Source organism: Camelus dromedarius, chromosome 15 (assembly GCF_036321535.1).
Source record: "Camelus dromedarius isolate mCamDro1 chromosome 15, mCamDro1.pat, whole genome shotgun sequence".
NCBI lineage: Eukaryota > Metazoa > Chordata > Mammalia > Artiodactyla > Camelidae > Camelus > Camelus dromedarius.
In genome coordinates, this window is record NC_087450.1 from 40,474,857 (window position 1) to 40,488,391 (window position 13,535).

Genomic DNA, 13,535 nt, shown 5'->3' on the forward strand with positions numbered 1-13,535 from the left:
ATGAAGGCTCAATTGCAGCATCTAATTTTTCCTCTCCTGTTACCTAATAATATTCACTGTTCAGAGTTTGGTTTTGTTTTTGCTTTTCACATAAAAGGTAACAATGATCATCAAACCTACAAAAGGAAGCTCTGGAGGAACCAACAACCATGATAGTTCTTTTGCTGCACCACACATTTGCCTTATTTACGTATTTTACTGATTATGGAAAATTGATAGAATGGAAACATCAGAATCACCATTGTGGTTACGAGTACAGGATATAATGAAAATTATAAAGCAGCTTCATTATGGACTTAAATTCCTCTTCAGCAAAGTAGTAACAGTAGTGTGTGTATGTGTGGGCCTGTGTATACATATAAATACATTGTTTAATACATATACAAACACATATGTTTTATTTTCTTTTTTGTTTGTATTTATTTGTTTTTTACTCAAGATACAGTTAGTATCTTTGTCACAGGAAGGCTGATAATATAAAACTCTTCTTATATGTGACAACTCAAAAATAACCCAAACTAAGTGGTAAGTGAAATAACTGCTTTGAGAAAAAAAAGGCTAGTCATTCATTAACAAGTTTCTTCCAGAATTTTCTTAAAGTTAAAAAAACACACACACACACAAGAAAGATTTCTTGTACTTACATTGCCATTTTCTGTTTTTAATTTTGTTAACATATATCTCATTGCATTTATGAGTAGGAACAGAGAGTGTATATACATATAACCAATACTGGGATGGCTGTTTGCCTTCTGAGGGGCTTGCCAATGGTAAGTAAGTTCTCTTATTATCTAGTTTCATCCCAACTCCCTCAACTAATAACTTCATTTAATTTGCAATATGTCTGCAAACTGATCTCTAAATCTGTTTGGCACAATTAAGTCAGTTCTAGCAAATTTGGAACTGTGTTTTAAGGAAGCATCTTGCTTACTGCCCACAGGCTCTCTGCTCCTGAGAGCAGAAGACCAAGTGTTCCTCCTCTTTGTGCATCTAGCACAGGACCTGCCTGCCCAGCACAGGTGCTCAGCAAGTGTTTGTTGAGCAGAACTGTCTTCAATTACCTAATGGAAAATGAGAAGAAAGGCATTTCTTTATTGATGTGATTGCCCCAAATAAAAACAAAATCACTCTTAAGCTCCCAAAGGCAGACCAGTGCATCTCTGGGGACCAGTTTCTGTCTGGTCATTTGGTAGCAGGTCATTCCCCTCACCCATAGGCTCAATCCCGTCTCTATTTTGAACATTTTGAGCCAAGTTCTTTCTTTTCTCATCTTGTAAGAAACAGGCCCATGTCTAGTTATGGCAGATATTTAAAATATTGACACTTTTTAAATGAAATGTAACACAAAAGTGGTTTGTGATGATTTGCTCTCTACAATTACTCTTTAATCACGGACGGAAAGATTTCTTAGGAAGAGCGTAAGAGTTATCTTTCACAACCAAAATTTCTTTTTTTAGCAAACAAAATTCTTAAAACTATTTTGAGTTTTTAAAAATTGCTGGTTGTTGTTGTTGAACCCCCACAAAGAAAACTGCTGGTTGTTTAGCATTTCAGTAAGTGGTCTGAGTTTGTATTTCTCCTAAATTTTATTCCCCAAAACTTGAATTGATTTTTAATTGCTATTCAGACTTCTACATAGAAGATTTAAGAAAGACGGCTAAACCTAGTCAGATAGGACAAGTATAGTTAATTTTCCCCATGACAATTATAAATATTAGAAGAGTTTTCATGGCTGTGTCATAGCTACCTAGTGATACAGAATTGGTAAGACTTATATGATTATAAAACTGTGACTTGTTACACATCATAACAGCAATTGTATGGTAAGAACAATGTAAACAGCTTCTCCTTGCAACAAATCATCATTAGAAGAACCCCTGCTTTCCAAGACAGGAAGAGCTTCCTTGTCCCTCAAGAAAATGGTACATCCTGGTCCCATCCAAAAAGCACACAAAAAGATCTCTGAATTAACTCCTTGTTAAAACCCCACTCAAAGGTTTATAAAAATACTGAAATAACATTCTCACACACAAAAAGCAAAATTTGAGTTTAGAGAATGAGTATCAACTACATGCACAAAAGCTTTCACTTCACCCATATATAAATGGGTCTAGAGGAAGATAAGAGAGAAAACTACCAACTACATAACACAGTCTTTGTGGCACCTAACGAGGGGCAAGGGAGGAGAAATAAATAGTTCATGGGGTAAATCCTCTGTCCCACAGTTTTATCAGGGAGATCCCACAGTGTCACAAGGGCGGTAAATATCCAGATATCTTTTCGTATAATTTCCTGAGAGCTGGAGTGTTCTTCAGAGTTTCTCATCTTGCTTCTTCCAAATGCCAGCGCAATTGCCTTCAGTATTCTCAGCCTGAAGTCAGCCATCCTGCAATATGAATCAGAACCTGTTGTGTGGCTGGGTCTCATTTTAAGGAAATCAGAATATTCCTAGAAAGCAGTTGATCAGATAATTTCAAGGGAACATCTCAAATGATCAATACCTTGTACTCTCAAGACCTAGAGGGAATTAAAAGATCATGTAGTCCTCCCGGCACATGATGTATATGTTCTAAAATTAGATTGTTAGTGGTGGTTGTGCGACTCTGTGAATATACTAGAAACCATTGAATTATACACTTTAAATGGGTAAATTTTATACTACATAAATTATATCTCAAAAAAGCAGCTTTAAAAGTTGGTGTTATAAGAAAGGAAAAAAATGTATCAGCAGGAACTTACAGTAAACTTCATATGACTGAAGATAATGTGTGGCATCCTTATTGTCTTCAATGAGGAAGGAACTAGAGGAATTTCGGTAAAAGGTCATTGGAGTTTTTCTCATCATGGGAAACTATGGAGACTGTGTGTTTAGGTCTCCTGGTAACAAGTGGAATCTGGAGGATCAGTCATAAGAACAAAGAGCACTGCCTTATCCAAAACGATCTTTGCCTAACCCAATAGTATATTTATGAGAATGATTCAGTAGGGAGGCAGTGACTGCCCTCTGTGACACTGCTTTAAGGTTAGGAATATGACAACAAATTCCCCAAATCATTTTTCTTAATCCATTATGGACTATTGAATAATAAATTTATCTAAGTTAATTTTGAATCAATTTATGTTTTCAGCTTGTTCTAACAAATTCCATATGCTTCTCAATTTGCCTTGGATGATATGAGTGTAATTTCTGTGTGGAGGCAAAGTCTGGCTTATAGAACTGTGATGTCCCCACATCTCTGATACTCACCACCCTTTCTTCCATAATGCTGTCAAAAGCCTCTCTATTTTTAGTAGAGGCAAGAGATTCCAACTCTCCTTCTCTGTCTGCAAGTCTTTTGCTTCCACTGCCTCTTCTGAGTTTGGGCCCTCATTCTAGCTTGGAAAACTAAGGTAATGATAGATATAGAGTACTGTTGTACTGGATACATGCAACAGTCAGGGGCCCTGGGACATCATGTCAGTATACAGACATGGAAACCATCACTTTTCGAATCCATCCAGTTCAATTTTATACCTGTTGAAACTGTGGTCCAAGGAGAAGAAATCATTGTTGCAGAGTCACAAAACTAGCCAACAGCAAGACTAAAAGTGGTATGTCTTGATTCCCAACCATTCTGCTTTCAAAATTACCAAGCTGCCTCTCAAATAACCCTCAACTCATTATAACCCTCATCTCAATCCCTTTGAGCCTCCTTCTTCTCATTTTATTTGTGGTTTGACCAGCACTGACCTCACCATCCTGTCTGGTCTCACCCATGTCTTCTTCATCCTGGTCTGGTTCGAACGTGGTGCCACGGTCAACAACATCCACGCCAGCCTGCACCCTGGGCTTCTCATTCTCCCACTTGGCAAAGCCTTTGTCCTTTGCTGCTTTGTTGTGGAACTTGGACTTCATTTTGGGGAAAGTGTGGGACCCTGAGTCCCCCCAGCCAGCTTCTGACCACACAGGTTCGGTCTGGGTGGCCTGGCTGGTGGTGGTCCTTTGCAGCCGCACGGAGATCTTGCGAGAGGAGCCTGTGACCAGTGTGATGGCTCTGCTGTCCAGGTCTCGGTGTCCAGCAGCAACGCCAGGGAACTCGAATACCTCATCCTGCACTGGAAAGGGAAGAATTACTGTAATTATTGTGATTATTTGACATCTGACTGCTTCATAGCAAGCCATCAAAGTTGCTGCAAACAACAGGAGTCTGACAGGAAAGGTCCTAGAGGAAGAGACAGAATGAAACTGGCCACAGGTGAATTGCATGTTAGTGAGACCTGAAAGCAGACAGAAGCATGTGGGATTCAAGGGCTTTTGCCACTGCTGCTGATCCTGAAGAAGGCCTCAGTGTTTAGAATGGCCCTGACCAGCTTTAGATCCGGAACCCCACTGAGGTGGAGGTATGGGAAGGTTAGCAGAGAGAAATCGCAGGAAGAAAGAGAGTCTAGGACATTACCTGGGGGCAGCGATGGACTTCCAGGCAACGATCCATGATTACTGCTCAAGGAGGGTGCCCGGGCAAATCTCCTGCAGGCCAAAACCAGAAGGTCTTTGCACTGTTTGTGACAATTGACTCCACAGTCTGAAACATCCCAAAATATCACAGATGATTAGTGTGAACCACATGCATTTGAAAGAGTAGAAATCTAACTAACATAACTCACAAAATGGCTTCCTTAATGCTAAGGCTGTTTGCTGACTCATTTTGACACATCTTGTTTTTCTTTTTGTTTACTCACTCAATTGCTTTGTTGAAATAGCCCCCAACCTTCCCCATACATTCTTTAACCCAGAAGCTGTTTTCCAGAAAGAAAGTCATGAGTTGATGACCTCAGAAGAATGGACAGACCCTAAGGAGTTTTTGTGAAGCCAGATGGACTTATCAAGATTAAGAAGAATCAGCACCACTGCCCCTGATTGTTATCACTCTTCTGTTCCATCCAGTTTCTATAAAACCTCAAGACCCCAATTCCAAGACGGGTTCACAGTCTTTGTGGCTTTAACCTGCTGTGATTGCCCTTTGCCTGGCTTGCTTTCTTGGAAGAAGCAGAAAATAAGGTGAGCATATGTTCAATAAACGTGTCCCAGACTTGACTATGGCTTGGAAATGGCATGTGGCAGATTCTGTGGCCTTTCTCATTTGATGCTTTAGTTAAGAAAGTAGATATTAATTGCTACTTGGGGTAGAAAATTTTGGCCACTTTGGAAGATAGCACACAGTTATTTCATGTGATGACGGTCCTACATTCCCCTTAGAATCACTGAACAGATACGATCATTTTAAAGGGTTTATTTCTTTTTCACTATCAAAGAAGACTTTTCTCATTATTTCCAATACCCATTTTCCCTCAAACGGTCTTGTTTCAAATGATTTTGTAATGATATCATGGAAAGATCAAATTGTAATGACATGCCCAGTCTATTTTAATTAGATTTTTCACTCTGTGTGCCTTTAAGAGAAAATACTGTATGAACAAAGATGACCCAAAGGTTAAATTGATTTTCATCTTCATAAAATTGTGTGTGTCTGTGTGTGTCTGTGTGTGTCTAGGGGAGAAGGGGCAGAAACCAGAATAAAACTAATGACTTATGGTGGGGCAGTAAGATATTGCACTATCTTTGCTGCTTGAAAGTAAAAATCAAAGTTAGACTAAGACAACTGATCTAGAGAACTAAAGGGAAGCAGTTTTTTAAACACTAAAAGGTGGCTCTCATGAAGGTTCAAGGAAGCTCCCTATTCATGTAAAATGAGAGCCAAATACTGAAAGATGGCTGGAGAAAAAGGGTATTCCAAGGGGACAATATTAATCTGAAGGCATTCTGTGTTCCCTTTGTGGTTTTATTATATTTGACATTATATTTTTCAAGAGCATTATCTGATTCTTAAAAGAACAAGTATAAACAGTCTGCATAAAATATCCAGCAATTTCTTAAACATGAATAATGTGCAATAATCATACATCTGCAAGTAGCAACACATTCCTATTGCATTTGGCAAATATTTATTCAGTTGTTCTAAATTTCAATTAAATGGAGGTATATGAACAAATTCATTGAACTGGATGCAAGTTTCTCCTTTTTTCTCATTGTCATCTATGATTTAGCAGAGAAGGGAATAGCTGTGTGAGAGTGGAAAGAAATGCATAGGTGTTACAGAAATAAGCACAGGTTGTTGTTGTTGTTTTCCCCCTTGAAGGCAGAGTTCTTACATACAATGTTTCCATTAGGCTTGCCCTCCTCAGAGTTCTCACCTAACTGTGTGCAGATGATGAGCCAGGCATCTTAGAGCTGGGGGCTAGATGTGTGTGTGTTGGGGGTGGTGATAGTTTGCTTGCTCTTGTAACAAGCCATAAAATTCCAGCCTGGTCTCTCCAAAACTCCAGGGAGTCCTTTCCTGAACACATTAACTCTTCAGTTGCCAATGGCCCTGAAGCACTAAATTCTCTATAACACCGAGGAGCTTTGGTGGTTTCCATTAGGCAAATTTGAGTCCTGCCCCAAATGTCACAATGTAAAATTTTAACAACAAAAGAAGTTTATTTACCTTTGCATTTGTATCCTTGCTTGATTATGCCCCAGAGCTGTAACAAAAGACAAAGGAATGTCAAGGAATCTGAAGAGAAATCTGGAAAGAAAACAAGGCCACTGAGAAGGAAGTCCTGGGAAGCGTGATGACTGGTGGAGCACAAACAGGATGTAGCTGCTCCTGACACCCTTCCTGTAGATAGAAGAGCCCTCTCCCAGCCCACTCCAGCTGGGGCAATAATGGGACTTTTGCTTCCCTTTTCTTTCTGGAAGCCAAATGGGAGCTGGGATGGGAAACTGACGTGGGTGCATTTCTGGGATTTTGGCATAATGCCCTCTCAGCAAAATTCACCAGGAGAGACTTTGTTCCTCTGCATTTGGAAGCCCCTAGCTCCCTCTGCCTTCTTTTTAATCACTTCAGCTGCTCTTGGCGCCCCCTACAGGAAATCAAGCGACCAAAGCGGTGCACATCCCAATGACACAACAGCATTTTGCTTGGTTATTTTCTGAGAAGCATTTCTATTTTGATAGAATACAGAAGAGGAAAAGGTCTTGTATTTATTCATGTATTTATTCTCTGCATTTGCTCGGTGTTTGGCCTGTGGCAAGGCTATGGGAGATGCAGAAAAGGCTCAGAACCTGCCAACCAAGTAGGAAGCAGGATGTGCGCAGTGACAAGTGTCTCAGGAGAGATGTGAGGGCCTACAGTTCAACGAGGGAGTGTTTGCCCAGGTGCATCATCCTGGTGGTGGTGTCCCTGCCCTCTGGACACACTGTGATCTCTGGGAAGAAAGAGTCCTTTCTTAGGCCTCCCATAGCACTTGCATATGGGAACCAGGGACACCAGGAACACACAGTACTGATGAATTAAATGGGCTTAGCTCAAGCAGGAGAAGCTCCATTCCTAACCCTTTACTGGTGAGGTTAAGTGGCTGATATCTACCTCATAAAATGATTTTGAAAGAAACAGGTTGGTGGCCTGCTGAGGCTGCTGGGGTGTGTAATAGGGGAACAGCACCCTGAGTGTGGGCATCATGGCCTGAGAAGAGTAAGTAGCTGCCGACATGAAGTGACTCAAGGCATTAGGAAGGCTGCTCCTTACCCTCTTTCTGACAAGGAAATTCCACTAGTGGAGAGCGATTCCTTTGAGCCTTAAAGGTTATTTGGTCCCTCGGAACACATTACTAAGATGCAGATGTCTCCGGGGACAGAACAAGACAGGAAGGATTATTAAGACAACTAACTGGAAGCAAGGCCTCAGGTGCCTAGGATGACCTGAAGAGGGGTAGGGAGGGGTCAGCACAGAAAAGGGAAGCAGGTGGATAGGACAGTCACATCTGTCAGAGCTGTAAGGATCTTTATGATAATCTAGTTTGCTTCCCTTTTATAATAGGTAAATGTGATGATCCAGGAAATTAAATAATTTGCACGGTCCTGCATCTGAGAAGCTTTATAGTGATAAGAAATTTTTCCCTCACAGAGCCCTTGGTAAAAGTAATAACAACGATAGCTAAAATGTATTGAACTCTCACTGTGTGAAAGACAAAGTTTTAAGCTGTGTGTAGCAACTTAGTTAATGCTCACGCTATCCTTGTTGAGGTGGGAAGCCCCATGAAAAAGACAGCAGGACCCCCAGGCAGGGCCAGTACTCTCCTGCCAGCACCATCCAGTTCCCTGGCCCAGTGGCATTATCTTGCTTTTTGCCTCTAAAATGGCTTGGAAAGCAGAACTTACCCTTAAGATTCTATTGGTTCCCTCAGCTAACTCCTGATTGGTCCATTTGTAGTGCTTCATTTGCATAGAGCTCACTCCTGATTGGTCTATTTCTACAAAGCTCATTCCTAATTAGTCAACTTTGTTACACCTTATTTGCATATGATGTTGCAAAGTCCAGACTGGCAGCCTATAAAAGCCTGTGTAAACGTACAGATAGGGTCCAGAGTTTGGAATGTTAACTCCTTTGGGCCTGCTGACGTAATAAACCTGAGTTCTCCAACCCTCCAAGAGCTGCCTGATCTCTCATCTGGATCCAGGTTGCTGTAACAACTGAGCTGTAACACACTTTGCTGCAACATGGTGAGACAGGTAATAATAATTTTCTCATTTTTACAGATGAGGAAACTGAGTTACAGAGATGTGAGGTCACTTGGCAAGATCTCGGAGCTGGTGAGTAGGGAAAGAAGAATGTGAAGAATGTGTCACTAGAGGGAAAGACAGGAAGCCATTGCTCCTGAACGTTTTGTGTGTGATCAGAGCAAAAGCCACTGATCTAGGACAAGAAAGGGTAAGATTTTAGAAGCATCCTAATATATGGCTAGGGCACATTATTAGCATAACTGCAGAAACTGCTGAAAAAGATAAAGTCAAGCGTGAGTCCCATCAGGAGGGCAAGCCAGGGCATTGCTTGCTAATGCTTACTTAAGAACCAGGAGACAGCACGAGGCAGGAAGAGGCTCTGGGTCAAAGTGCCAGTCAAGGACAGGACAGGGTACTTCCCACAGTCCTCTGATTTTGAGACCTCAGGCTGCTGTAAAATTTGGAGTGATTGTGGTGTAAGGAGCACTGGACTGGGAGTCAGGAGACCTGAATATGAGTCATGGTCCTGCTGCTAATAATCCATGTGACCTTCAGGAAGTCACTTAACTTCTCTAGAACTCAAAATAAGGGGATTAGCAAAACTTTTGCAGTGCTGGAATTCTAATTCTATAATCAGCGTATTTCAAGTAGTGTCTCTTTGTCTTCTTTACCCTTAAAGTGGAATGTATTTCAAAAGCAGGTGGTTCAGGCACTAAAAAAAAAAGGAATCATTCCCCCATGATTCCTTTTAATGACCCTTCTAGAGCATTATATTTATAAATCTCTTTGAAAACCAATGAGTTTTTTTGGGGGGGGAGGCAATAATGCATTTATTTATTGTTTGAAACATTTTCTTATGACAATAGAGTACCAAATTTGCCGTATCTAAAACAGTATTTAGGTTACGTGGTCTTTTTTTTTCCACTATTTTTTTGTAGTTTAATTTGTATTAAAGCAGTTTAAATTTCTTTCAGTCACTACTTTGATTATGTAAGAAACACATGCTCACTGTAGATAAATCAGAATATACAGATGAACAAAAGAGAATAAGAATCTAAAAATACCCATACCCCTCCTACCTAGAGATAATTATCATTTTTTATTTTGTTATATAAATTCCCAGGCATTTTTCTTGTGTGTAAATCAAAATTAATTCAGGTTTTGCATAGGACATAGGATATCATAGCCAGAAAACCAATGAGCTTTTTAAAAAATATGTGTAAGTAAAGATCAAATCAAATTGTTCCAATGGAATTAAATATATTTTAAAAAATAAAAGGACTATTAAAACTTTAAATGAGTTAATTTTAATTAAACTCCAAAAATATCAAGGAATACTAAGAAAAGAAAAGTTTACTCTGAGTTCTGTGACATACATATCTGATATCATTTACATGACAACAACATGGCAGGTAAGTCTTAACTCCCTTGTATAGATAGGAAAATAGAGACTCAAAGATGGTCAATAACTTGGTCAAGGACATAGAGTTAATAAGGGGCAGAATTGAGGTTCAAAGCCGAAGATTTCAGACTCCAAGTCCAGAGCTTTCTACCTCATCACAGCTGCATCAGGAACCTAGTACCAGCAAATCTGCTCCGATGAGTTGGGGAGAGGAGTATGGAAGCTCCCAAGATGGCTCACCTTGCTGCTTCTACAAAACCAATGCCTCCATGGAAGGGAGAGACATCCAGAAGGACTGGAGAGCAGAGAGAAGAACTTGAGATTTGGTAAGGCCTACCAGCTCTCACACCACACCACGGGACAAGTATCTCAACCTGACTTTGGGCTGAGCCTTGCCATGGCCAAACAGATTCCCTGGGCCCCACTCTGCAGAGAGAGTTACACATGGCTCCCTCCCATTTGAGCATTTTTCTGGTCTAGATACAGGCAAAAAATCCACAGAAGAGAAAACATGAAAAAGGAAACGTATTTGTTTTATGATAAAGTGACCAGGTGATGCAATCCCAGTGGCGTAGCTGGTAGAAGAACCTCTCCTTCTCTGAGGTGGGTGAAGAGAGCTGGTCAGGCTGGTCTTGCCCCTTGACCACATCAGCTGCTATGACCACCTGGGGTCATCTTCAAGGTAACACTGCCTCTTATGTAACCCACTGTCAGTGGGGTGTGTGCTTGAACACAGACTCATGCCTTTGGCAGCCCCTCTAAAGCTGGTTCTTCAAGAACAAAATGGGAAAATGTAATTTAGTGGGAGCATATATAATATCAGCTTTGAATTCAGTATGTGTCCACAGCAGGGCATGACTGCTGAATGAAGCTGACATGACTGAGCTGGCATGACTGAGCTGGCATCTGGACCAAGGAGCAGTAGCCTCACTCACCTGGCTGCTAGGCTACCCTCACCTAGAGTACCACATCTTCCATCTAATATAACTTGGGTATCAACTAGAAGAAGTTCAAGACCCTAGGGTATTTGTTTAATACCATGGCCAAATCTGACTTCAGTTGCCAAAGAATCATCAAACGTGGGGAAATGAAGTGTACAACCTTCATTTGTTGCAGTGATGCAGGTAGAGCCAGAACACCTGCGTCTGAGTCCTAGTTCTAGCCATTATTGGCTGTGCAATCCTGGGAAACTTGGGTTGTCCTCTCTGGACCTCTCTACCTTCACATGCAAATAGGGAGAGTAAAATGCCGACCTCATAGGCTAGTTATAAGGATTAACTACACTAATGCCTCTGAAATAGTTCATACTGTCAAGTGCTGAGTAAATGTTATTATTACAACCATCTTCTCTTTGAAAAGATTTTTTCTTCTCTGAGTTATGAATTACTGAGCCATGCCATGATGGAGTTCTAGGGACTGACACGTATGAAACAAGAACTGAGAGGAACTGGCTAAGATAAAAACTCCCCTTAACTGCACCCACTTAGTGATGAATTTCAGGGCTCGCTGGGCAGAACCTTTCCCTGGCAGGGATGAACAGACAAACTGCTCTCTTGACTTAACAGGCCTCACCAACCTTCCCTGTCTTCACCAGCCCTGCATTCCTAGAAAGAACATAGCTAAATCTGCAGATCTTGCTTTTGTTTTTAATTGAATTTTTAATTTTAGGGAGTCATCATGTTTTACTTCTGATCTAAGGCAGACAGAGGACTCTGTTACTGCATCATCTTCTTACTTTCTGAGAATGCTGCACAAATCACTAGATACAGGAGAAAACAAGGGAAAACAGACTTACAAATCCTGCACAGTGTTCACAGAAGGTTGGCTTGAGATAGGTCATCTCCTGAAAGTTATGGACAAATCCTGGTCCCATTTTACAGTGTAGTTGGGACTTAGCTCTCAGGAAGTAAGCCATCATTTCATCTTTACTAATTAGGCCATCCCTGTGAAGAGAATCAAAGAAAGGAGGGGTCTTTGAATACCATGTTGCTAAGTAGTTGCCACACTTAAATCACTCACCTTCCAAACCTTTTTTGTAGCCAAAAGCAGGTGGGGAATGTTCACTTCCCTGATACATCTGACAGGAGGAAAGGACCTGAAAGGACAGCTGTTAGGTATTCTTTGTTCTAGTTAAACAGTGAAGATCAATTAAGGCTTTAAGACCTTTATTATAAAGTACCAAGGCTTTACTTGGTGTGTTGCAGTATTTACAGATTTTTTTTTAAATTCTCACACCAACAAAAATATTAGAGGATTTTAATGTGATATAATTTGAACATTTAACCAACATAAAATCCAGTATTTCATTACAAATGATTTTTAGACTAGGAACTAATATCACATAATTAAAAATTAAGCAATAAAATATATTAATACCATGGTTTCTTGGCAAAAATTTTTAAAAATCATTATTTTTTTTAATGATGCAGGTTTTAGCCTCTAAAGTTATTTAATTTCTCAGTAATCATTTGAAGATAAAGAGTAATATATTTTTTCTTTGTTTCTCAAGGCAACCTTTGAACTAGCAAAGAAAAAAAAAAAGCATGGACACTTCTCAGCTATCTGCAGCCTTCACCTGCTCTCCTGAAGACTGTAAGTAATCTAAACAAAAATCTTACTTACTTGGTAACTTTTAAGATTGCCCTCAGGTCCACTGATGCTGAGGACTCTACCAGGCTAGATCTACATATGTTTCTCCTTTATTCTTTTTTGATGGAAGCTTTGGGGTTGATGAACTAGCTAAACAGTAGAAGTAATATAGAGCTGGGCTAATTTGCAAACGAGCACTTGTACTCAACACTGATTATGAGGTCTGCCTTGTGATTCTATCCAACCAGTCATGTTCATAGACACCAAGAAAAAAAAAATCAGTGAAAAGTTAGACATCTCATCACGCTAGGACTGAAGCTGTCAAGATGTAAATTAAAGGTTTCCCTGCTCTCCTGTGATAGTAATTTCCTACTTCAGGACAGTTGCATTACAATATAACAAAATTAAACTTACTGATCTTTGTCCAGCACACAAAAGGAATCCAAAAAGGGAAAATTGGCAGCTATACTTTCAAAGTCCTCTTGAGAGATGTACCCATCATGGTCATGGTCATAGTTTCTAAACACAGACTGCAAAGGAAAGACAAATATTTATTGAATGACTGTGAGTCAGGCTCTGAACTCATTATTGGGAAAGCAATGATAACTAGCATATTATTCTTTCTATCAAGGTGCTTGGAATTTAGTGAGAGATAACGGAATTGAGAAGCCTCTGTGGTACGATGAGATAAGAGCAGTGCTGAGGATAAAGACAGTGCTGAGGGGAGGGAGGAGGAAGATTTAAACAGGTTTTCTGGAAAAAGCAAGGTCTAAACTGAGACCTCAGGGTTGAGTAGCAGTTAGGCTTGGTGAATTCACAAATGCCAATACCATAACAATAGAAAAAGAAACTTTAAAATGTTAAATTATCCCCAAATCAAAGTATACATTTAATGCAATTCCAATTAAAATCCTAGTGGGAATTTGTTTCAAATGAACAAATTGATTCTAAAATTCCAATAGA

General features: G+C 40.1%; 1 protein-coding gene across 2 annotated transcripts in view; it reads right to left on the reverse strand.

The window, feature by feature from the left end:
• Positions 1-630: 630 nt before the first annotated feature.
• Positions 631-13,535, reverse strand: part of RASGRP3 (RAS guanyl releasing protein 3) — a 97,377-nt gene continuing 84,472 nt past the window's right edge. Inside the window, exons 15-21 of one of the 2 annotated variants that reach the window (XM_064494591.1) lie at positions 12,987-13,102; positions 11,779-11,926; positions 6,525-6,561; positions 4,437-4,562; positions 3,731-4,095; positions 2,740-2,801; positions 631-2,386 (exon numbers count right to left, since the gene is read on the reverse strand). In XM_064494591.1, coding sequence (XP_064350661.1) covers positions 2,787-2,801; positions 3,731-4,095; positions 4,437-4,562; positions 6,525-6,561; positions 11,779-11,926; positions 12,987-13,102 — 807 coding nt within the window. In that variant the 3' untranslated portion in view covers positions 631-2,386; positions 2,740-2,786. The remainder of the gene's footprint in view (positions 2,387-2,739; positions 2,802-3,730; positions 4,096-4,436; positions 4,563-6,524; positions 6,562-11,778; positions 11,927-12,986; positions 13,103-13,535) is intronic. The other variant, XM_064494590.1, reaches the window with a different exon arrangement.